Source organism: Lissotriton helveticus, chromosome 3_1, assembly GCF_964261635.1.
Source record: "Lissotriton helveticus chromosome 3_1, aLisHel1.1, whole genome shotgun sequence".
NCBI classification, from domain to species: Eukaryota; Metazoa; Chordata; class Amphibia; order Caudata; family Salamandridae; genus Lissotriton; species Lissotriton helveticus.
The window spans coordinates 372,820,366-372,845,555 of NC_136061.1; the positions used below are offsets into that span (position 1 = coordinate 372,820,366).

Consider the following 25,190-nt stretch of genomic DNA (forward strand, 5'->3'; position numbering starts at 1 on the left):
TAACACCTGTATGGCGTCCTGCAGGAGGGAGGTAACTCCTCTCTCCCATGCAAGCCCCTATTGTGTCCTTTCCTGAGAGTCATTAGCACAGCTTCCCAGAAGGGCAGAAAGCTGTCTATGGAACAAGCTCGCTGGACATTGTAGGAAGCTGGAATTTTGTTGCAGTTGTCCCCCAGATTTTTGCCCCATTTTTGACTACTAGATGCTGGTTTTCAACTCTCAATGCACTGAGGACTGCTAACCAGACCTCAGTGCCAGGGCTCTTTCCCCCACAATTAAAGTTTAATTGTAACCAAATTGACATGGACGTTAGCACCCCTGTAAGTTCCTAGTAAATGGAACCCCTGGCACCCAAGGCATGGGTACTAAAGAGGTTCTCTAAAGGTTGCAGCATATCTTACGCCACCCTAAGGGACCAACACACAAATTGCACTCAGACTGCCATTGCAGGCGGCTCGACATGGTTCAAACCATGTTTGAAAACATGTCATGCCACATACCTGTATGCCATCCCAAAATCATTGTATGTAATATATATATATATAAGTCACCCCTACAGCAGCCCTTGTATCCCTAAGGCAGGGTGCATTATATTACATGTGGGGGCATATGTTCATGAGCAGATATGCCCCTGTGCTGTCTAGTTCAATTACTAGATGGTACCATTAAACAGTGAAGCCATCTTTAAGTTTATGTACTGGGCACTTTTCATTACGAGTTCTACATGATGGCTTTACTTTAACCTATGACGTTTGTTATCAATTCAGATTTATTATAACAGGCACCCAGAGGGAACCTTAGAGGTGCCCCCTGAAATCTAGTCTCCGAGTGTGCTGGCTGGCTGGACATTTCCAACCTGCCACTACAGGTGCATTTCTGACCCCCTGTAGGTGAGAGCCCGCACTCTGAGGTCATCAGGAACAATGCCTCCAGCATGATGGCTAGTCAAACTACACACCAAGGCCAGATACTTTAAAAGCCTCTGCTGCCTTTGATATGTGACTCCGGCTTCCCACAGACTTAGGCAATGCCACCCCCTGTCATGAGTCCATTTCGAACCAGGACAGTCAGGAAATGAAATAGTCAGGAGTCGTGTTGCACTACCAGGGTGCGCACACCCCCTCGGCGGGCAGCCTGAAGTGGAAAGCAAAGAAAGGATTTTGCTATCTTGGTTGTGGTGAGATTAGGAACTCTGGAAAAGGGTGCAGCCCACTCCTCGCAAGAAGTGGTCATCTAGGGTCTGTAATGACCCCAGGGGTAAGTAGCCCAATGCTTACTACCCTACACTCCCCTGATTTCCCCTAAATTGAGTATTTATGTGGCCCCCTGACATCAAGAAAACAGATCCAGTCAAGAAAAAGACCGACAGGTTAGAACAGAGGACCTGCACCGAAGATTTATGCCAAATTCTGCCAGCCTGCATATGCTTTGCCAATTGTTGAGGCCGACTTCACAGGGAACTGGGCACCCTCCCCAAACCCTTTAGGATTGTCCAGCATCTCAACAACTAGGAAAGATCTCCCTTGAAGTGAAGGAGGAACTTCCCTGCACCAGCAGGCACCAACTGCAGCTGCCCAGTCCAGCTTTCTGCTCACCCCCGTGCGCACCGAGAGGCGGCACCTCAGCACAAGGTCTTCATGCTCCAGGAGGTCAGATCCATCGTCCCACCAAGTCTGGAGACACCAGGAACCCTGGGACCTGCCTTGCATCAATACCCTGGGTACCAGAGCAGTTGCTGCAACCAAGGCTTGTTGCGTGTCCAGTCCAACCTACCATCATGGGATATCAGGATCTACAAGGACAGCATTGGGAGTGGCCCTTTTGCCCTGGTTGCTCCCCTTCACCAGGTCTCCAACACCGAGTGAGAGCCACTGACAGCGTAACCCTGGCGGACAAAACACCTATGCACCCGAGCCCCACAGGCCGAGTCCGCTGAAACCAACGGTGCCCCTGTGTCCTAGAGACCCTCAAGAACTGTGCCTCCCGTTGGGTTCTGCCAAATTTGTCCCAAGTCCCTGCTTGCAGCCTCTTCGTACAGGTACCGTTTACCATTGACTTTAACGGGTAGCGTTTGAGGCTACCATCGCGAATATGGTATGCCAATACCTTAGTGAAGGGTGGGTCTAAGTTTAAGAGAGCATGCCTGGTCTTTCAAGCAGTTCACCCGGGTATCTGAAAATAGCTAGGTGAAATCTTGGAAAGAACAGAGAGCGCCCAAAGAGTTGATATCTTTAGGTTGGTGCTTCTGAGATTCAAGTTGTCCAGCACCATGAATCATTCCTGTTCAGGTATGAGAATAGTGGTGCAATGATATCGAAGTGCTTGCCAGGCTTTTAAAAGTTTTGAATTAACATTGACTCAGTTTTCTATAATTGTTCCCTAACCCTTAGGTCTTTTGTATTTTAATCATTATTGGCGTTTTGTAATGCTAATTGCCTAGGACGTTTTTGGTTGCATTTGCTGTCATCTTTATGTGTTTTTTATTTTTGACACCGCTGTAATGCATTTGGGCCTCTGCCGATTTTTAAACAATAAAACAAAAAATGTCTCTTCCTGATCCAGTATACTTCCTCTGTGGTCAGTGTTTCTTCTACTGTATGCCTAGCTTCAATTTCTCTCTGCCTTCTGCATGCTGGAGATTTTCTCTGTTGGCTGTCAAATCCAGGGCTTCTCAGCTTCCTTGGTTCAGGTATCATTGGTTCAGGTATACTTCCACTGTGGTCAGCGTTACATGTATACCTAACCCCTGTTCAAGCTTTCTTCTACATTTTTTCAACAGTTAGGGTGCCTTTCGTTCCTTTTCGATGGTCAGCATCTTCCCTGTACCTCCTGTCTTCCTCTATAGCTCCTCAATTAGGATTGTTTCTTTATCTCTTGGATTGTTGATTTTATTTGTATGGATTATACACAGGATTACAAATGTTTCATGCAGCACAGCAAACAAATGTGCTGCCCCTTGTTGTACAAACAGGAAAACGACAGTGTGAAGCCACATCTGCTAAGATTACCCTACTGCTACTATCAATCCCTGCGCTGGTGCTCTGCCAAAGTTGTTTTGTGCGACGCACAACCTCACGCTATGGCGCAGTGGTCAGTGTACACTGTCTAGCATAGGATTTGTACTGAAAGCATACCCTTCTAATTCAAATACCTTTGCTTAGACAGAATCAGAAGAATCCTGTGCATTGTATGTGTGCTGTGCACCGCAGCACACTTACAATGAGTTTATTTTTGTCTTAAGATTGAACCCATTTCCCCCGGTCCATGTCTGCTTTCATTGGCTATCTCAGTAGATCAAGCTTTGCGTCCAAACCTATGGTTGTTTGCACTGACCCTTCCTAATTTTCACCTAATTTTCACGCAATACAACACAGCAAGCCAACTTGTTGCACTACTTGAAAGGGCAGGAATATGCCATATCTATTGCCAACGCAGGCACCCTTGCACCTTGGTGCAAGGGTGCCTGCGCTGTAGGCAGGATTGTTTTTGTGCAGGAAGGGGTACTTGCGTGGCACATGGACAATGCAAACCTATGATAAATATGGGCTCATACCTCTGTTTGGGTTGCTTTGCACCAGTGCAATGCCTTAGTAAACTGGGCCGGTAGGCATCTTTCTGATCTTACTTCCTGCCTCTCAAGCTCCTCACCTCCCACTCCGTCGTTTGTTTCCTAGTTGGTGAGAATACACATAGTTCCCACTTTACTGTTGCACCTAAAGCTTTGAATACTGTTCACAAGAGAACAACCACAGTTCCTGGCTCATTACATTCCCTCTCCTTCTCCAAAGGTTTTGCAAAGACACCTTCGACAAGAACTACAAAGCCACTATCGGGGTAGACTTCGAGATGGAGCGATTTGAAGTGATGGGTGTCCCGTTTAGCCTTCAGCTGTAAGTATCAAATGTAATCAGGGAGGGGATAGAGATGGGCTGGGCAGAAACAGAGGTGAGGAACATAAGGAACGCCTGGACAGAGGTGAAATAGTGGGAATGAGGCCAGAGAAGTGAACAAAGTGTAAACCAGTGATAAAAAAGACAGGACATTTGGGGTACAACAGTTTTTGCCTCGGGGGAGAGAGCCATCAAGGAGGAGAGACAGACTGTGGACATGAAGGGATGAGACAAGGAAATAGTAGACCAGATGAAGGGGGTAGTTAGAGAAGGAGCAGTAAAGAAATGAGATACGTTCTGCTGACAAAAGAATGGCTGACTGTGTGGAACGTTGTGTAGTAGCACTTGCTGCTTAGGCTGGTGTTCTTAAAGTGCTTTGAAGTCACAGAACAGTCGCTATACGTGAACAGCAAGCTGCTACTGTCATTATTAATGTTGGGATTGTAGTGGATGGGGCAGAGGATGTGAAGATAGGGTGGCAGTCTCTCCCTGGGCTTGAGTGCTAACCTGCTGCGTCTTCTCTCTCCTCCCCAGCTGGGACACTGCGGGTCAAGAGAGATTCAAGTGCATCGCATCGACGTACTACAGAGGAGCGCAAGGTATGGACAGGGCAGTCTCTTGACGGAAAGAAAGGCTGTATTATGTGAGCATTGTAAGCAGAGCTCTAGCTATCAATGAGCTGTTCTAGAACAAAAAAGAGGGGTCAGAGTTAAAGACCATAACGTGCATGAGTCAGATGACATAATGCATCTGCCATCCCAGCACCATGGAAACATGATGCTGTTAGTGGCAAAAGGTTTCAGTAATAAAAAGAAATCGAGATGGAGCGATTTGAAGTGATGGGTGACCCGTTTAGGAAGAAGCAATACACAAACTGCTCTGCACCTTGAAGCCCTCTAATCACCTCACAGACCCTCTACCTGCTAATGCTGTAAAAGACTTCATCTCCTTGCTCCTCCCTCTCTGGACCAAAATCATCAACAGCTCCTTGCAACAAGGCCTCATTCCAGACTCCCTCAAGGTGGGGCAAGTCACGCCTATACTCAAGAAACCTACAGCTGATCCGTCTGACCTAAACAATTATCGTCCCATCACCAATATCCCCACCCTGGCCAAGCTGCTGGAGAAATGTGTCCAACTCCAACTAACAAAACACATTGACCAATTTGACCTCCTCAACCCTCATCAATCAGGCTTCCGAGCGAAACATAGCACGGAAACAGCTATGACACACATAATTGATGACGCCCTCCAAATTCTTGATAGCAATGAGTCCTGCCTCCTCATCCTTCTCGACCTCTCGTCAGCATTTGACACGGTCAAACATGAGAACTTGCTGGAGCTGCTGAGCACTAGAATGGGTCTATCGGGAACTGTTCTCAAATGGTTTTCGTCCTTCCTTCACAACCGGTCTCAGATGTTCAAGATTCATAATGTGCTATCTACACCTGTGCCTGCAGATCTAGGTGTTCCACAAGGATCATCCCTCTCCCCCACACTGTTCAACCTCGTCATGGAACCGCTTGCCACCTTGCTCCAAGCTTCCAATGTCCAATTCCATATGTACGCCGACGACACACAACTTTACCTAAAGCTACAATCCCCGGATGATATCAAACATCTGAATTCCACGCTTATGAACACTCAATCTTGGCTGGCCGATAATCACCTCAAACTAAATGCTCTGAAAACTGAGTTCCTACTCATCTCACTCCCGGCGAAAATTTCCACCACCCAAACCTGGCTCAGCAACCTAACAGCACTCAATGTCCAACCTACCATAGTGGACTCGGCGAAATCCCTAGGCATCACACTCGACACCAAGCTCAACATGCAGCAGCACGTTAGCAAAACCACAAAAGCAGCTAATTTCCAAATCAACACACTGAGGAAAATTAAACCCTTCCTCCCTGCCGAAGACTTCCAAACTGCTGTACAAGCTTTAGTTATCCCTCGAATAGACTACGGAATTGTGGCCCTCAGCGGACTCCCGCTATCCACAACAGCACCCTTAAGAGCCTCCCTGAACGCTGCCGTGAGACTCATTACTGGCTCAAGAAAGCATTCGCATATATCCCCAGACTTAAAGTCTCTAAAATGGCTGCCTTTTGAAGCCAGAATACAGCTAAAAATTGCAGTTATGACACACGCGGCCGTGCACCACAATGCACCCAACTACCTCGCTCAAAAGTTGTCTATATCAGGAGGTTCGAGATCCAATAGGAGTACAAAAAAATCTACTCCTGAAACCTCGTAGATTCCGGAAAGAGAAAACATACAAGCGCTCCTTCTCAGGAATGGCACCCAGGATCTGGAATGCGCTCCCTCCTGAAACCAGGCTTATCTCCTCCACTGCACTCTTCAAGAAAGAGGTGAAAACCATCCTTCTGGCCAAGATCTCCTGAACCTTATAGGTGTTGGATCAGAGACTCTACATTGCTCTGTATCACTGTTCACCTTGTCCTTTGGCATTATACTTCTACTGGATGGGGGCACTACTACGATACTCTCTTACTTCCGACCAATATATGATACACGTTGGTTTACTGATCCACTCTCCCGATGCCCTCACTCATTGTTCTCTCTATACTAAAACATTGGTATAAGCCATCCACACACCCAAGGTGTACCTGAACACCTCTGTAGTGGGATAAATGACTTGTGCTATCTTACATTACTTCTTTACCTGATTGTATATTGATATGTGTTATGTATGTTATTATTATCCTTGTTATTACCATGTTATTGACTATTATACTGCTCCCATTATCTCTGTTGATTCCTACTGCCCCTACCCTGTCTTTGTGAAGCGCTCTGATATCTGTTAGGATCCTGTTCGCGCTATATAAAACTTTGAATAAATAAATAAATAAATAAATAAAGGCCTCGCTGGTCCCTACACAGATCTAAACATCATGGCAGCCTTTCACTCTTAATAGGTCTTCAATAGAGCACTACCTATAATTGTTTACATCAGTTTGGGAATGTGCTATACAAGGCACATAATCTAGGTATCTTTCCTGCTAATGTCTATGTGGAAGGCTTTTGCTTGAAAGGTCCTTGGAGTATCATTAGTTCGGAATCGGAGCTGCTGCTACACCTCCTAGTCTAAGCAGAGTGATAAGAGAACACTTACTTTGAAGCACCTAGCAAATTCCATGTTGAGTTTTGGAAGCGGGTTTAGGTTTGGTGCAGATTTTGAGGTTTATCAGGCTCAGGTGCCATCTGCTGCTTGATATAGTCCTGAAATCTGTGGTTTTGCTACAATGAATAAGCTAATTGTAGCTGAACACAGGTTTTTGAAACGTTGTAAAGCTGCCTTTGAGCGCCCTACATTCACCTTCTAAATAGAAAAAAGTGTCAATAATCTTGACTCCATTGTATGGCTCAGAGCATCATTTTAAGCTCATATTAGGTCGAAAAATACTCTAAGTCCGATTAAAGCTACTCTTTGTGGGTCCTTCTTATAGGGAATGTTGAGAATCTGACCTGATCCTACCATATAAACATGACTCTTAACAAAATGTGATTGTCTCACTATTGGGACAGCCCAGCTTCTGTTCCGCTCAGTACTTCTAATATCTTCATAAAAGAGTACTAGAAAAAAAGTCAAAGAGAGGAGGGTTGATAAAGCTCAAAAGAAAGGTCTGGTAGAGACCTACGAGTTTTAAAAGCCCCCCATATTTTGAAGTTTATCGGTTTCTTGTTGAACAGCAATATGCTGAGCTACTGAATTTGAAATTTAGCCTGGACACATTGCCCTTAGCCACCTTAACTCAAAAATATTCCTCGGGGTTGCAAACAACACACTCTCGCTTTTGTTGCGCAACTAAGAGCCTGATGTTAATTTCTTACTATTTTGTCTGGCTTATCGATCGCAAAGGAGGAATGGATTGTACCCGCTTTTAAAGTATTAGGGCCTAATAATTAGGCATTTGTAATGATATGGGAGCCTTTTGTGTATGAAAATCTGTCTCGAGCTGCCTTCGCAGACTTTCACTTTAAATTGTGACCCTTCTGAGTTTGCCACACTTTCTAGGGCAAGGTTTGCTAATTCAGGTATCTTAGAAGTTGCAACACATTGGTGGAACAGCTCCATTTTACCCAGCAGTATAGCCTTCTTCCCAGAGCTGAAGCTAATAGCTATATGAAAAAACACAAGAGGAACCCATAATTCCATGTGAACTGGGTTTAACTAATCATCTTTGTACTCAAGCTGAAGCTAATAGCAATTTGAAAAGTCGGAAATGTTTTTGTGGCTTTCATAAGTGTTTGGTACTTTTCGAAAGATGTTAGACTACCAGATTTGCATTTTTTAACATATTACTGCATTCATTCTGAGGGAAGCTTAAACTGTTGCCGTTGCTGTGCCTCTCCTGTGTGCTAAGGAATAGCGCTTTTTGGCTATTTTGCTCCTTGTCTGCATTTCTTCTGTGTGTGAGGGAAGCTTACACTGCAGCTGCCAGCGCTGTACATATTGTGTGGGAGGGATGCTTGTACTGCAGCTGCCAGTGCTGTACGTTTTGTGTGTGTCAGTGAAGCTTGCATTGTGGCTGCCAGTGCTGTACCTCTTCTTTGTGTGTGGGAAGCTTAAACTGCAGCTGCTTTGCTGTACATCTTGTGTGTGTTAGGGCTACACTGCCGCTGCCAGTGCTGTACATATCTGTGTGTGAGGGCAGCTTACACTGCAGCTGACAGTGCTGTACATATTCTGTGTGTGAGGGAAGCTTACATTGCAGCTGCCAGTGCTGTACATCTTGTGTCTGCGAGGGATGCTTACAGCTTGCATTGTAGCTGCCTGCGCTATACCTTGTGTGTGTGAATGTGTGTGTGTGAGGGAAGCTTATACTGCAGCTGCCAGTACTGTACATATTGTGTGTGAGGGAAACTTGCACTGTAGCTGCCAGCACTATACATCTTCTGTGTGTGAGGGAAGCTTACACTGTAGCTGCCAGCACTATACATCTTCTGTGTGTGAGGGAGCTTACATTGCAGCTGCCAGTGCTTTATGTCTTCTTGGTGTGAGGGAGGGTTACACTGCATCTCTTAAAGCTCCATGGGCTGTGTGTGAGGGAAGCTTGCACTGCTGCATGGACTCTGTACGTGATTGGAGCTTGCACTGCTGATAGCGCTGCACGTGTTCTGTGAGCATAAGTCATGCTTCTCCTTCCCACGCCTCTATTCTCCCTCTGTATTAACTATCTTCCTCAATAGCAATAAGCATTTTTCAGGATTTCCTGTAAATGCCACTGACACAGAAGAGGCAGCCCCCATTTCGTGCTGACATTTCTCTGTTTTCTCTTGCAGCCATAGTTATCGTGTTTGATGTTAACGATGTCGCTTCTCTGGATCACACCAGGTAAACAGAAGGGAGAGAGGTCCTGCCTGCGTGCGATACAGGAGGAAAATAAACTAGGGCCATGCCCCTGTTTTTTGCAGAGCACAGAAACGTTTCTACAATTTTCTCTTTCTTCATATAGGCTTTTTCTTTCTTCCAGGCAGTGGCTTCAGGATGCCCTGAAGGAGAATGACCCTTCCTCTGTCCTGCTCTTCCTGGTCGGCACAAAGAAGGATCTCAGTGTAAGTGTGGCAGGAAGACAAAATGGCTGCATGACAAACCCATCTCGGGTTGCCCCACAAGGGCCACCTCTGGTCCTTTTTCACTCTACAAGTGGGCTGGGCACATATACCACAATTTGGTGCTTCTGCCACTGAATACTGATTTTGGGCATTTCATCTGTGGTGACGGGGTCGGGACATAGTGGACCTCAGTGCAGCCACGCCTGGAACTCTGCTGCTATGCAGACACCATTGACAGAGGTTCATATGTAAGCCTTTTACAATGTTCCCTTCCAAAATATTTAGAAAGTGAGTAAAAACTAAAGATGCAGAGGCGAAGCTAGTCATGATGTGTTAACTCCTGGTAGGAGCTCTGAAATTCCTTGCCATAGATCACCATCAGTGTTGATATATTATAAGCTTCTCAAGAAACTACAACGTACCTTTCCCTTCAAGGTTCATTAGCCCCTGCACGTCCTTCCTATTGGCATACTGGACTAGTTTAATGATGACCTGCCTCTCGTGGATACCCAGCCCGCATACGCCTCTTGATGCTACCCGTGCATGCTGTAGTCTAGCACAACCATAACTGGAACACCCCTCTACCCACGTATCATCATTCAGTGCATGCATTTACTCACTACATTGCACACAGTTAACAATGGCTTAATGGGGTTCTCAACTACAACTGTGACAATCTCAGTGTTTACTGTCTTGGGCTGGACGTGCAATGACACAGTTAGACTCCACACTGTTATTAGTCGGAGACATCCCAAGCTTCTCATCACACGTCCTCTTCCAAGGTACGCCAACCTATAGTGAAAAGCATGTGACAAGACAACCACTGTTCGATCCAATAATCTATAATATTAAAAAGTAAACAGTACAGTACTTTAAGTTAACAGGTGGGTGGTGAAGTGTGTACATCAGCTACCCTCTGCACGGTGCATTCCAAGCTCATTCAGTTTTTCAGAAATATGCACAATGCACACAGGCTTTTAAGAACTGGGGTAAACTTGTTGATTTTGCAGCATGAAACTACCTTAGATCTAAATGACATCATCATTCTGGGCTTACCTGGAAACGTGGGGTTCTTGGAATAGAGTGAAAGTTGACTTATGTCAGATGTAATGATTTGTGTATTTTTTGTCAGTCTCTCTCACAGTACTCCCTCATTGAGAAGGATGCTCTCAGGATAGCCAAAGAAATGAAGGCAGAATACTGGGCTGTCTCATCTCTCACAGGTAGGTCACAATAGAATTCTAAAGAGCACAGCAGGTGCTGTGTGTAATATATTTTCTTCCTCTATTTCAGTATTTTTTGTCCAGGAGGTGCAGTGTGTTCTGTAGGGGAGGGAGGGATGGCGTGTAATATTGTCCTAGAGGAGAAGGCTGGGGCCAGCATCGGGGCATATTCTACAGTCAAGACCCTAAATGTCTGTGTCACTCTACTAGTGACTGAAGATATAGATTGTCTGCTGAAAGTAATGTTGTGACAGACCTGGGGCTGTATTATATCATTTTGAGCATCTTCCTTTTTAGCGCTGGGCGCACCTTTCAAAAGGCACTCTCGGTGCTAACAAGGAGAGTGCGCCGTATTAGATTAAATGCGCGGCTCCCCGGGCAGCCGTGAGCTCGTGCTGCCCTGGGGGCAGCACATTCAATTGAAACACGGACGGCTTTGAAGCAGCTTCTCCTTGTTTCACTATGCAGGCAGCAACCCGCCTGCACTTTTGAGGGGTGAGAGATCCCCTTGCAGGTGGGTGCAGTGAGTGACTGCACCCGCCTGCAAGAGAATGTCTCGGGGGTCCTCATCAGGGTGCTCACAACATCTTCGTTACCTTCGTGCCTACGTCTATAATACAGAGCGGGCGCAGAGGCAAAGAGATTCCCTCATTTGCATGGGGCCACGCTCCTATGCAAATGAGGGAAGACTCTCTGATAGCACTTGCGCTATATGCATTACAGAGGGGGCAGCACAGGTGTCTGCTGCCCCTTCTGTTGTACCAAAGTGCCCGGGGGGGGGGCAAAAAGCGGGTGCAAATGCAAGTTGCACCTCCAGGGCATTGTGTATAATATGGCCCCAGGACTTGAGTACTTATCTGATGCAGTACTAGTTTTTGTACTTGATATACTGTGTATTTCCTGTCACCCGAGGTGTTGCTTACCTACACATAAGCAAGGATTACTTATGTTGTAAAGAACAACCATTTATCAACATTTCCAACGTCTGTGGTTTTCTGTTATATAAATGAATTATTTTTAGTATGTGCCTGTGAAGGTCCAGCAACCTTAAGGATGCACGTATAAATAGTCATATTGTGCAAACCTAGCTGTGAAGAAAGGAACAGGGTCTGTGGTGAGGGCCATGGAGTGCAGTCAGAGAATTGCACACAGTATGGGGAAGGGAACTGAGGGAGAATGTATACTGTCAAGAAATATTTTTTTTATTTTTCTATTAAGAGGCACATCTTAGGGTTTTAGTCTTAACAGGAGGAGGGTGTGCTGATGGCAATTTTGTCCAGGAAATTGCGGTCTCTAGAATGATCTGTACACATACACTGACCTAGTTTGAAGTTTGAGACAGTATGCACCAACACAGTTGACTAAATCTATTAGAGACTTTTACACTTCCTCAAATCTATAGGCACCAAAGTAACCAGACTCTGGAGAAATCAAGTTCAAGAAACAAACTGTAAACATATTTTGTTTAAGCCAGAGATGTTTTTTCTGGATGAACACAAGGCATGTTTTTCTGATCTGCAGGTGAGAATGTGAAGGATTTCTTCTTTCGGGTGGCATCGCTGACTTTTGAGTCCAGTGTGTTGGCAGAGCTCGAGAAAACAAACTCAAGAAAGATTGGGGATGTTGTGCGTGAGTATTGCTCTGCGATTTAAAAAGGAAATGGGCCAATATTTTGTTAGAGCATGTGTTATTGTGTCAAGAGGATCAATGTTAGAATGAAGCATTCTTTCTCACAGGACAGCGGTATGATACAGGTTTGACCACGACGAGACTGTGACAAAGGGAGGCACACCCTCATCCATGTACATGGCTGGCATAGCTTGAGCTTTAAATGAAGACACAAAAATCTTACATTTAGCCTTAAGTGAAAAAAATCAAACAGTATTTCCTGCCAATCTATTAGTAGAATGTTAACCTGTTTTAATCGTCTACATCAATATTAATCAATACATTTAAATTACTTATAATTATGAAAATATGTCACCGAGTCACCAGCAGACAAACAGTACAATAAGCAACCTGCTACAGGAAAGGACAAATGGAAATCTAGGGACTTGTAGAACCTCAACCCTTTGGCTCCATAACCAGCGTAACTATTGCATTTAGGTTGGCAGAGATAGACCCTGTCCTTCGTTACATGGGATTGGAATAATGAAGACCATCAACTTAGTAAAGTTGGAAAAACAGTTGCTAAATGCCCCAACCAGCTTAGTACTCGTCAAATTCATTCTAATTATTCCTCAGATATGGGACCACAAGAGAGCACAGCCCAGTCTTCACTATAGTTCGTGCTACCATGTGCCTCAACTGATACAAAGACTACCAACAAGCTACTAGTACTTTAAACTCTCTCAAATTAATTGGTCATCCCTCCAGCTATCCAAACTATCCATTCGCTGACATATAGTTCCAAGCTCATGCACAACTGAATTTCTGTATGTTATGCACTCTGGCTCGGTTACGTAATACACAATCTCCCCCAGAAAAGAGTGACTCCCAAACTTTAGATCTGGGATGGCAATTCTTAGCTCCAGTGCAACTGTTGGGGTAATGCCAGTCCTCAACTAACACATACAAGTTAAGTATTCTTTCTTGACTGTAGCAGCATCCCTCGCAAATCTAGCACACTTTGCCAGTGCTTGAAATGGAAACATAGAAGTGCAGGTACTCTGTAGCAGAGCCCCTGCTTGTTTCTGAGAAGTGCCGGTACTCTCCAATTCAAAGTATAGCATATCTCTTGAGAAGCGCCGGTACTCTCCCTCTCAAAATAAAAGAGTGCCGGTACTCCGTACCGGACAGTATCGGCCTATTTAAAGCACTGCACTTTGCCCTTGCCTTTATGGACATGATGCATTGCTAGGAGTGAAGGTTTTCCTGAGCACTATTATAGATGACATTCGAGGCCTTATCTCTACACCTCAATATGTTTGTCATAGCGAATTAAACTTACACTATATCGAAGACTACATAAAGGCCCGCCCTGCTCTATTTTGGCTAGCTGGTTTGAAAAATCCAGCGGCGTCCTTCAAAAGAGAAATTATAAGGGATTGCCTTAAGTGTGAGAAAGCCATGGACATCCCATGGCTAGCTGCAAGTCAAAAAGTTGTTTGTTCGGCATTATATATGTACTACAGAAAGGAGAGATTTGAAAGGGAATTCAGGAAACCAACTGGAGCTACTTTTATGCCCTTTAAGAATACTTATTATCAACTGTGTAGCTACTTCACTAAACCTATGGGCCTTTAGGAGCGGGGTCTCCTCTTCCGTTTAAGGGCTGGCACAGTGAAATTCTTATTATGTTTCCCCCTTGGTTTTCATGCTAATCTTGACTCTTTGCCATGCCCGTGTGACGGTCGGACTGGGCAAACTACACTACATTTTTTATTTTTGTGGAAGGTTTATATATACACAGTACACTAAGTTATTTTTAATACCTATTTTTTTTTAAACATGCACTTGTTGATTTTGGGGCTGCATATAGGATTATCTTAAACTTGGAAGACGATGAATTAGTTTTTCGTGTGGGTGCTTTCTTGAAAACTGCTGTTCGCGCACCCAACATGATGTGCAATGTATAAATAACATTTTTATTGCATCCGTTTTACATGATGGTTTTTATTATATATGAGAATTTGTCTTTTTATGTATTACGTGCAAATTGTTCTTTTATTGATATGCTTTATCCGAATAAAGTAATTAAATTGAATTGACATTCTAGGCAGCGCATCATAAAGCAAGCATTGGTAATGCATCGGTTTCGCCTATGTGATCTAAATCTGCTAATTAAATTTCATAGTATCACGTAAGGCAAAAAAGGCAAAACTTTGCACAAAAAGAAACCTTGTGACGAAGGAAAGAGCTCCCTGACAAGTATCACTGAAGAGTACAAGATGTGGCACAGCAGCCAGAGCAGCTGACTTTGGAGCTGGGGATCCCAGCTCGAGTCTCAGTGGTGCATCATTCTGTGATTCTGGCAAATTACTTAATCTCTCCCGGTGATAAATTGTGCTATATAAATCTGCTAATTTAGTTTAAAGTATCTTCCAAGAGAAGAAGGCAGAAAGAGGCAACACTTTATAAAAAAAAAATTGTTCCACCAAAGCGTATGTCAAAAGTATTTCAGCTACGGGAAACTGATTAAAAAGCAGACGAGGAACAAGTATTGGTAAATGCAGAAAAATATGCTACAGCCAATAGAAATGGAGGAAAAGTAAGTAGCAAGCACAGGAACAAATGGAAAGCATGGGGACAGGATGTAATCCCCCGTTAAGATTTATATTAAAAACAATAGATTACACAAACACAGCTCAAGCACTGTGTAGGCAAAGCATACAAAGGAGTAATTACAGAGGATCTCTGATGTAGTTTATTGCATGATTAAAACCATTGCAAAATTGCCATATCAACATCCTAATTTACTGATTCTAGCAGCGTATCTAAAACCATGATTAGATAGGTAAACTGGTAACAGACATTTGATTTATAAAAATATCATTTTAAACTACAACATATAAAACAAATGCATTCTGCCAATGTAGAACTAGCCTTCCTTATGAATGACAACCTCATTAATCATTTCTCTACTGCTGCAAAAAGTACACGACCCGAGACAGAACATACAGCAAATCACAATTAAAGTAAAATTTGATAGCGCTGTGGCATGTCTCAGTAGCCCATTTCAAATTCTGATGCACTGAAGCCAAGACTCTAATTTTTGCTTCACGTTTTGAAGTTGGTACGGTTTCACATAAACCCAGGTATTGGAATCTGAAAAAAGTATAGGCGATTATCTTGTGTATCATTGTGCAAGCTAGAGTCCTTTTCAGAAACCCTTGTTGCATTCTGATTTCATAAGACAACATTATAGAAACCACTGCTTTCTTTAGCCTAAAGTCTGAAAAATCCAATATTCTGGACCTAATATGCTGTTCAGCTATAACCGCCTTGAGTTGGAAATGCCCAATGCTTCCATTTACATTAAGGATAGAGCTAGATACTTGGCAAAGGAGTTGGAAGCATCAATGCACTCTTTCTGAATGTAGTTTCAAACTAGACTCTTGAAAACAATCATCCTGCAACCATAATTTGTGCCAAAGCTTTATGCTAAGTCCTGCCAAAGGAGCACAAATTACAACCTTTTTTGGGATTGGCTGGAGGAGTGGGTCAAGTCAAATTAAATATTTCCCTGTTCGAGGCATGTGGGCTGCTGACTTCATATCTATAGCATAGATCGCCGCCTAGTGTTGGGTCCGGATGATTGCACATTGTTGTCCTGGAAGAGTCTTCGAAGTATCACGAGATAGGTGGCTCCTCCCCTGGACTACAGTGCGCATGGGCATCGACTCCATCCCCAGATTGTTTTTTTCCGCCATTGGGTTCGGATGTGTATTTGTTCTCTCCAGTTCGGACCTGAAGGCCTTTTTCCTATCCGTCGGTATTGTTTTTGCGCTCGGTGCCTAACTCTGTTCCGGCTCAGTTCCCGAGTCGGACGTCCCGAGGAGTCGCGTGACTCTTTGGTGCTTGAGGCCCAGTCGACGCAGCAAGACTTTCGACGACACATCATGGAACGGAGCCCGTTCAAGAAATGTCCCGTGTGTGGATCGAAGTATCCCCACATCGACGTCCACCCAGTGTGCAACAAGTGCCTGTCGCCGGACCACGATGAAGCCAACTGTATGGCTTGTTCCCGGTTTCGATCGAAGAAGACGATTCGGCTTCGGCGCGTTGCACGACTGGAGGCCCAGCAGTCGGACCCGGCACCAGTGGACATCTTCTAGAGAGAAGATGCCGACGAACAAGAAGTTCATCTGCAAATTTCACCTCCTGCGGAGGAGATCGACTACAACTACGACGCTGACGTTGAGGTGCTCGATGCTGAAGAAGTCGTCGACGAGGTAGGAGACGACAATGAGGCCTATGGGGCCATGGAAGATAGCTCAGGCGAAGAGCTATGCCCCGTTCGAACAATCACTAAGGCTCAGGTCGCGGGATCGCCACACGGCCTTACCCAAGACCTTGCACCCAAATCCACGGCCTCGCCTACGGGCCCGGCTACGGACACTTCTGCGGAGCCGCCGGTCGTCAAAACGAAACCGAAAGTAAAACCCTCTGTGTCGACGAAACCGAAAGTGATGGAAACGCCAACGAAACAGAAGACGTCTGTCCCTCTGGCCGCCTCCTCGACTTCCGATGTGTCGGGGCGGCCGCAGCCGAAGACGCCTGTCGACCCGGTGAAGTTGACCAAACGCGTCGAGCCAAAGTCGGTCAAGGGCGTCGATCCAAAATCGAACAAGGGGGTCAAGGCCGCCGCCCCAAAGTCGTCGGCGCCAAAGGCCGTCGGCGCGGACAGAGGCCTCGGCGCACCTAAGAAAGCTGCTCCTGTGCCTCGGCCGGAGAAAACAAAGACATCGACGCTCAAGTCTTCACACGCTGGTGAACCGAGGACGTCTGTCGGGTCGACGAAACCGTCCGCTTCCTTTACGAAGCAGGTGTCGGACTCACTGCAACGCATCAGGAACAAGGCTTCCGCGGTCGATCCGAAGGATGCTTCCACCCCGAAGCCGGATGCAAAAACACCAAAGTCTTCGACGCCACTACTGTTTACGTTGCCGCCGAAGGTGGCACCGAAGGCCTTCGCACCAAGGTCGGTCGCCAACGCGCCCATACAAGGGTCTGCAGGGTCGAAGCCTTCTCCGCAGCTTGAGAGCTTGCAGCATCGGCAACCCTTGATGGAGGAGCAGTCGGAACACTTTATCGACGCCAACACCGGTAAACTGACCCTCTACAAAAGGAAAATCCCGGCCACGCAGCCTTTGGAGTCCTACACTATTCCTTTGAAGAGCAAGAAGCCTTCTACGGATTCCCCGGTTCTGGTTGAGCCACTTGCTCCACAGACTCCTAGAGTTGCCACACCCTCACCCACTTATTCAGATGGGGATGCTGGGGAAGGTGATGACGAAGAGTATAACTTTCCTGAGGATCACCAAGACTCTTGGGCAGATGCAGGGGACCCAGGGGATCCGCAAACTGCCCCTGACACTCAAGTGTACAATGTTAAGACATCTCCTACTGAGGATTCTGCAGCATTTAATGCTCTCATTGAAAGGGCGGCTAAAAACCACGACGTCGAGCTGCACGCTGACCCTGTTGACGTGGACTTCCTTTTTGATACATTTTCCACAGCTGAAAAAACTGTCAAAACTCTCCCAATGTTAAAAGGGGTTCTCAAACATGCTGCAGACATCTTTAAGGAACCCACACGTGCCAGGGTGGTCAACCCTAGAATTGAAAAAAAATATAAGCCGGCACCTGGCGACCCTACCTACATCAAGGGCCAGTTGCCGTTGGACTCTCTGGTCGTTTCTAATGCCCGGAAGAGGGCGTATTCGCAAACCACTGATGATGCTCCTCCCCCCGACAAGGAATCTAAAGTGCTGGAGGCATCAGGAAAGAGGGTGGCGGCTCAAGCAGCCAATATCTGGCGTATCTCAAACACTCAGGCACTCTTGGCCAGATATGACAGGGCGCACTATGACACACTAGAGACCTGTTACAACATCTACCCGATCAGTATAAAGAGGCGGCGGAGATGCTCATTTTAAGAAGGGAAGCTCATCTCCAACGCTTCTATTAAATGTGCGCTGGACGTAGCGGACACCGCGGCCAGGGCCATAACACCAGTGTGATGTTGAGACGTCAGGCATGGCTCAGAATCTCCGGTTTCAAGCCGGAGATACAAACCACCATCCTCAATCAGCCGGTCAACCCTGATAGGTTGTTTGGTCCTGAGGTGGATACCACACTGGAAAAAATAAAGAAGGATACCGAGACTGCAAAGTCCATGGGGGCTCTCCAGTCCCAACAGTTTCGGGCCCATACTTTTCGTCGCTCAGGCAATAGAGGTGTTCCCAGAGGCCAGATGTCCCAGCAAACGCAATACAATAAAGGTGGGGCGCAGTCCTCTTACACCAAGCAGAGTAGAGGCGGCTATCGAGGCAACAGTGCCAAGGGCAGAGGCCGTGGAAATAACAGCTCCCGTTCCTCTGCCGCCACCAAACAGTGACACCCTGCCACTGCCCCCCGACCACAAATCACCTTTCGGGGGGAGACTCCAGCAGTTCCTGCCAGTCTGGACATCCATCACCACAGACAGGTGGGTCAGAAAGCTTATACAGTTCGGTTATTGTCTGGAGTTAACATCCACTCCACCCAACATGCCACCAAAGCACCGTCCTATGTCCACAGAGCATTTGCACTTATTGCACCAGGAGGTACTTGTCATGCTGCAAAAAGGGGCGATCGAGCTCGTGCCGGTGGAAGAAGAAGGCACAGGAGTGTACTCCCTGTACTTCTTAATCCCGAAAAAGGACGGGTCCCTCAGACCCATTCTGGACCTCAGACCCCTAAACCTATATATTCTCTCGGAACACTTTCACATGCTGACGCTGCAGCAAGTTCTTCCGTTGCTCAATCAGGGAGACTTCCTCGCAACCTTGGATCTCAACGATGCATACTTTCACATTCCTCTACATCCATCACACAGAAAATCCCTCAGATTCACCATTCAGGGTCGGCATTATCAGTTCAAGGTCCTACCTTTCGGAGTGACCACGGCGCCCAGGGTGTTAACAATATGCTTGGCGACAGTGGCTGCGCACCTCAGAAGGCAGAACGTTCACATTTACCCTTATCTGGACGACTGGCTTGTCCAAGCTAAGTCGGCCCAGCTGTGCGCCGCCAACATGTCCCACACCATTCACCTTCTTCACAGTCTGGGATTCTCACTGAATTATCCCAAATCGCACCTTCAGCCAGCCCATGTGCGGCAGTATCTGGGCGCGACGATAGATACTCTGGCGGCCACGCTCAGCCGAATCCTGTGAGGATCAACAGCATTCAGTCGCTCATCCAGAAGTTCAGACCGCAACACTCGCTTCCAGCAAGAGTGTTCATGCAGTTGATAGGCATGATGGCCTCCTGCATCTTCATAGTCCCTCACGCGAGACTACATGTGCGTCCGCTTCAAGAGTGCTTGCCACGTCAGTGGAATCAGGCTCACGGACAGTTAAAGGACCTAGTGTTGGTGACCGGTCGGGCATACAACTCTCTGCATTGGTGGATTCCACACAACCTTTGCAAGGGCCGACCGTTCCGGGAGCCTGTGCCACAGATCATCCTAACGACGGACGCATCTCTACAGGGTTGGGGAGCTCATGTGCTCCACTACACAGTGCAGGGATTATGGACAACTCAGCAACGGAAGATGCACATCAACCGCCTAGAGCTGATGGCAATCTTCATGGCAATGAAGGCATTCAAAGTACATCTCTGCAACAAAGTCGTGTTGATCCGGACGGACAACATGACAGCCATGTACTACATTCAGAAGCAGGGAGGTACACACTCTCCACAGTTGTCTCATCTGGCTCAGAGCATGTGGAAGTGGGCCATTCAGAGGAACATCTTCCTCATGGCGGAACACCTCCCGGGCAAGGACAATCAGATGGCGGATCTGCTCAGCAGGTACAGCCACCAAATGCACGAGTGGGAGTTACATCCATCAGTACTCCACCCGTACTTCCAGCAGTGGGGTCATCCACAGAGAGACCTGTTTGCCACAAGGGAAAACGCAAAATGCCAACACTTTGCCGCCAGGTTTCCACACCCACAGTCGCAGGTCAATGCGATATGGATGAACTGGTCAGGCAGATTTGCGTACGCTTTTCCCCCAGCACCTCTCATACCGCTGGTGGCACGAAAGCTAAAGCAACACTCAATGACACTTATCCTGGTTGCTCCAACATGGGCATGACAACCATGGTACACCACGTTTCTGGAACTCTCCGTGGTACCGCATCAAAGGCTGCACCTCACACCCAGACTTTTGACGCAGAGCCATGGCGACATTCAGCACCCAGATCCGCAACAGCTCAACCTGGCGATCTGGCTCCTGAAGTCTTAGAATTTGGCTACCTTAACTTGCCTCCCGACTGCATGGATATCATACGGGAGGCAAGAAAGCCCACCACCAGAGCTTGCTATGCAGCAAAATGGAAGCGGTTTGTCATTTACTGTACAGAACACAACATCAACCCGCTAGATGCATCCACTCACAACATCATCTGTTATTTGTTACACCTTTACAAGTGCAATCTAGCATATGCTTCCATTCGGATACACTTATCCGCCATAGCGGCTTATCTCCAGAACAGGCAGCATCTCTCCGTTTTCAGAGTGCCTGCCATTAAAGCCTTCCTCGAAGGACTGAAACGGGTCATCCCTCCTAGGACCCCGCCAGCTCCTGTATGGAACCTTAATGTGGTCCTCACCAGGCTGATGGGCCCACCTTTTGAGCCTCTGCATTCATGCGAGGTTCAGTTTTTAACGTGGAAAGTGGCTTTTCTAATAGCCATTACATCTCTGCGACGTGTTAGTGAGCTCCAGGTGCTCACTGTACAGGAGCCATTCATACAAATTCACTCCAACAGGGTGGTGCTGCGCACTAACCCTAAATTTCTTCCTAAGGTGGTTTCACAGTTCCATGTCAATCAGACCATTGAACTGCCCGCGTTCTTTCAAAACCCAGAGACAGTGGCCGAAAGAATGCTCCACACTCTTGACGTCAAACGAGCTTTGATGTACTACATTGATAGGACCAAGGATTTTAGAAAGACACAACAACTCTTTGTTGCCTTTTCGGCCCAGCACAAAGGCAACCCCATTTCCAAAGCAGGTATAGCCAGGTGCATCGTTAAGTGTATTCAAATTTGCTATCACAAGGCTAAGCGCACTTTAACGGTCCCCCCCAGAGCCCACTCCACCCGCAAGTTGGGGGCCTCCATGGCTTTCCTTGGTAATATCCCTTTGGAAGACATTTGTAGAGCAGCCACGTGGTCTACACCACACACATTTACTAAACACTACTGTGTAGATGTGCACTCCAAGCAGCAAGCAGCTGTAGGGCAGGCTGTTCTTAAGACACTTTTTCAAACGTCTGCAGCTGGCACAGGCGGCTGCCGTTAATGGAGGGACTGCTATGTATTCTATGCTATAGATATGAATTCAGCAGCCCACATGCCTCGAACTGAATATGCTACTTACCAGTATGCATCTGTTCTTGGCATGTAGGGCTGCTGACATTCATATCGCCCGCCCTCCTCCCCGGCGCCTGTAGCGGCTGCAGAATTTCAAACTTACTCTTAGCATGGTCATCGCTCACACTGTTACACTCCATCTTCGCCACAATGGCTAAAAACAATCTGGGGATGGAGTCGATGCCCATGCACACTGTAGTCCAGGGGAGGAGCCACCTATCTCGTGATACTTCGAAGACTCTTCCAGGACAACAATGTCCAATCATCCAGACCCAACACTAGGCAGCGATCTATGCTATAGATATGAATGTCAGCAGCCCTACATGCCAAGAACAGATGCATACTGGTAAGTAGCATATTCAATAGGTATTACACTGAGTTTGAGCCAGCCATGAGTCCCATTTTATAGGAAAGACAACCACACTCTAGGTCATGGGTACTCACAAACTTTCTCTCGGGGGCCAAATTTACAGTATGGGTTGTGTCCGAGGGCCGCACCAGTGTGGGCGGGGTCAGTGGGGGAGGGGGCGGGGCTAGAGCAACAAAAAAACTGTGACCATGAGGTTGAACACAGGTCCCTGCAGCAGACGGCTTCATCCACTGAGCCACCAGACCCAGCAAACATACATCTCTCTCTCCCTTTCTCTCTTCCTCTATCTCCCTCTTTCAACCTCTCTCTCCCTCTCCCCCTCCCTCTCTCCCTCCATCTCTCCCTATTTCTCCCTATGTCTCACTCAGACTGTCTCACTCCCTCTCTCTCCCTCTCTCTCTCTCCCTGATTCCCTCTGTCTCACTCACTCTGACTGTCTCACTCCCTCTTTCTCTCTCCCTCTGTCTCTGTCTCTCTCTCTCTGTCTCCCTCTCTCTCTGTCTGCCTCTCTCTCTGTTTCTGTCTGTTGCTCTCTCCTTACCTCTCCCTCTCTGTCTCCCTCTCTCATTCCCTCTCTCTCTCTGTCTCCCTCCCTCTGTCTCCCTCCTCACTCTGTCACCCTCCTCCCTTTGTCGCCCTCCCACTCCCTCCTCCCTCCGTCTGTCTCCCTCCCTCTGTCTCCCTCCCTCTCCCTTTCTCTGTCTCCCTCTCTGTCTCCCTTTCCCTCCCTCTCTCGCTCTCCCTGTCTGCCTCCCTTTCCCTCCCTCCCTCGCTCTCCCCGTCTGCCTCCCTTTCCCTCCCTCCATCGCTCTCTCTGTCTGCCTCCCTGTCCCTCCCTCCTTTCCCTCCCTCCCTCGCTCTCCCTGTCTGCCTCCCTTTCCTTCCCTGCTTTCCCTCCCTCCCTCACTCTCCCTCTGTCTGCATCCCTGTCCCTCCCTCCTTTCCCTCCCTCGCTCTCCCTGTCTGCCTCCCTTTCCCTCCCTCTCCCCGTCTGCCTCCCTTTCCCTCCCTCCATCGCTCCCTCTGTCTGCCTCCCTGTCCCTCCCTCGTTTCCCTCCCTCGCTCTCCCTGTCTGCCTCCCTTTCCCTCCCTGCTTTCCCTCCCTCCCTCGCTCTCCCTCTGTCTGCATCCCATTCCCTCCCTCCTTTCCCTCCCTCCCTCGCTCTCCCTCTGTCTGCATCCCATTCCCTCCCTCCTTTCCCTCCCTCCCTCGCTCTCCCTCTGTCTGCATCCCTTTCCCTCCCTCCTTTCCCTCCCTCCCTCACTCTCCCTGTCTGCCTCCCTTTCCCTCCCTCCCTCGCTGTCCCTCTGTCTGCCTCCCTTTCCCTCCCTGCTTTCCCTCCCTCCCTCGCTCTCCCTCTGTCTGCATCCCTTTCCCTCCCTCCCTCGCTCTCCCTGTCTGCCTCCCTTTGCCTCCCTCCATCGCTCCCTCTGTATGCCTCCCTGTCCCTCCCTCCTTTCCCTCCCTCCCTCGTGTCGTGTCCTGCCACCCAGGAACTCACACAGGACACGATGTGCATCTTACAGGTATTCCTTTATTTGTTGGTTTACATCATGCTTGGATCATGACCTCCTGCCTCGAGGTCTAGCATCAGAATGCCGTTCCTCTCCACCCCCTGACCGGATGTGGTATCCGGTGTCCCCTCGCCCTTGCGATGTCCCAGGGTCCTAGTGCCCATGTCCTGGACACGATATCTCCCCCCTTGTTGCAAAACAAACGAAAGAAAGAAAAAAGAAAGAAAGAAAGAAAGAAAAAAAGAGAGGGAGAGAGAGAGAGAGAGAGAGAGTACTTGTCATTCTACATTTCTTCATGAATCTAGTGTCTCCATCGCTTCCTTATCCTCCATCTTCCACCGTCCATGTGGCTGCCGTTGTCGCTGTCATTTCTTCTTCCTCCGCCTTCTTTGTCCTTAAAATGATATCTGTTTCTTGTTATTCGTTGTTGTTCGTGGGCAGCCGTTATCATCGATCCTTTCACTTTCGTCACCGCCAGTGACTCTTTGGGTCCTGGCCCTATACTCAACACCTTTGGTCCTGGCCCTGAAGTGCCTCTTGCCTTTATTTCCTTTGTGTCGCTTGTCCGCTCTGCTGATTGCATGTCTTTGTCCTTTCTTTTTTGCTGCTCTTTCTCCTGCGGTATGTCTTTTCGTGTTGCTCCATTTTACCCCTTTTTTCTAGGCTCTCCTTGTCCTTTTAGCCTTTTCTAGGCTCTCCTTGTCCTTTTCTCTTGTGTCCCTTTTGTGTCCTTTTTTTTTTTCTTCTTCTTCTGTTATTCTCCTTGTCCTTTTAGCCTTTTCTAGGCTCTCCTTGTCCTTTTCTCTTGTGTCCCTTTTGTGTCCTTTTTTCTTCTTCTGTTATTCTCCTTGTCCTTTTAGCCTTTTCTAGGCTCTCCTTGTCCTTTTAGCCTTTTCTAGGCTCTCCTTGTCTTTTTCTCTTGTGCCCCTTTTGTGTCCTTTTTTCTTTTCTTTATTTCTACTTGTTTGGCCTCTTCTGGGCTTTCCTAGTCTTGTCTTCTTTATTTCCTTGTTTTCTTATATTTGCGTCTTTCCTGTGACTTATTTCTTATCTTTGTGTCTTTCCTTTTGTTTTCTTTTCTTCTCTTTCTCCTTTCTTCTTTTCTACTTGTTTGGCCTCTTCTGGGTCCTTCTTTCTCTTCTTTGTTTCTACTTGTTTGGCCTCTTCTGGGCTTTCCTAGTCTTTTCTTCTTTATTTCCTTGTTTTCTTATATTTGCGTCTTTCTTTGTCCTTGTGCGATCTTTGTCCTTTTCTTTCTCTTTGTTGTTCTGCTTTGTTTCCTTTATTTTCCTTTCTTTTCTTTGTTGTTTTTCTTTTCTCTATTTGTCCTTTTGTTATTCTTTTGTTTTCTCTTTTCTTATTGCACCATCATTTTCCTTTGCCTTATTGCTCTTTTTCCACTTGTGTGCTCTTTTGCGCTTTATTTATCCTTTATTCTTCAATCAAAACATTTATTTTGCTTTGTTTCTCTTTTCAGACGTTTTCCGTGCTTATCTTCCTTTTCTGCTTTGTCTTTGTT

General features: G+C 46.9%; 1 protein-coding gene across 2 annotated transcripts in view; it reads left to right on the forward strand.

Annotated features, from left to right (window-relative positions):
- The window catches only part of RAB34 (RAB34, member RAS oncogene family), a 93,543-nt gene that overhangs the window by 61,334 nt on the left and 7,019 nt on the right, over positions 1-25,190 (forward strand). For both annotated transcript variants that reach the window (XM_078680106.1, XM_078680105.1), the window contains exons 5-10: positions 3,789-3,890; positions 4,425-4,489; positions 9,198-9,249; positions 9,389-9,470; positions 10,603-10,693; positions 12,215-12,322. In XM_078680106.1, coding sequence (XP_078536232.1) covers positions 3,789-3,890; positions 4,425-4,489; positions 9,198-9,249; positions 9,389-9,470; positions 10,603-10,693; positions 12,215-12,322 — 500 coding nt within the window. The remainder of the gene's footprint in view (positions 1-3,788; positions 3,891-4,424; positions 4,490-9,197; positions 9,250-9,388; positions 9,471-10,602; positions 10,694-12,214; positions 12,323-25,190) is intronic.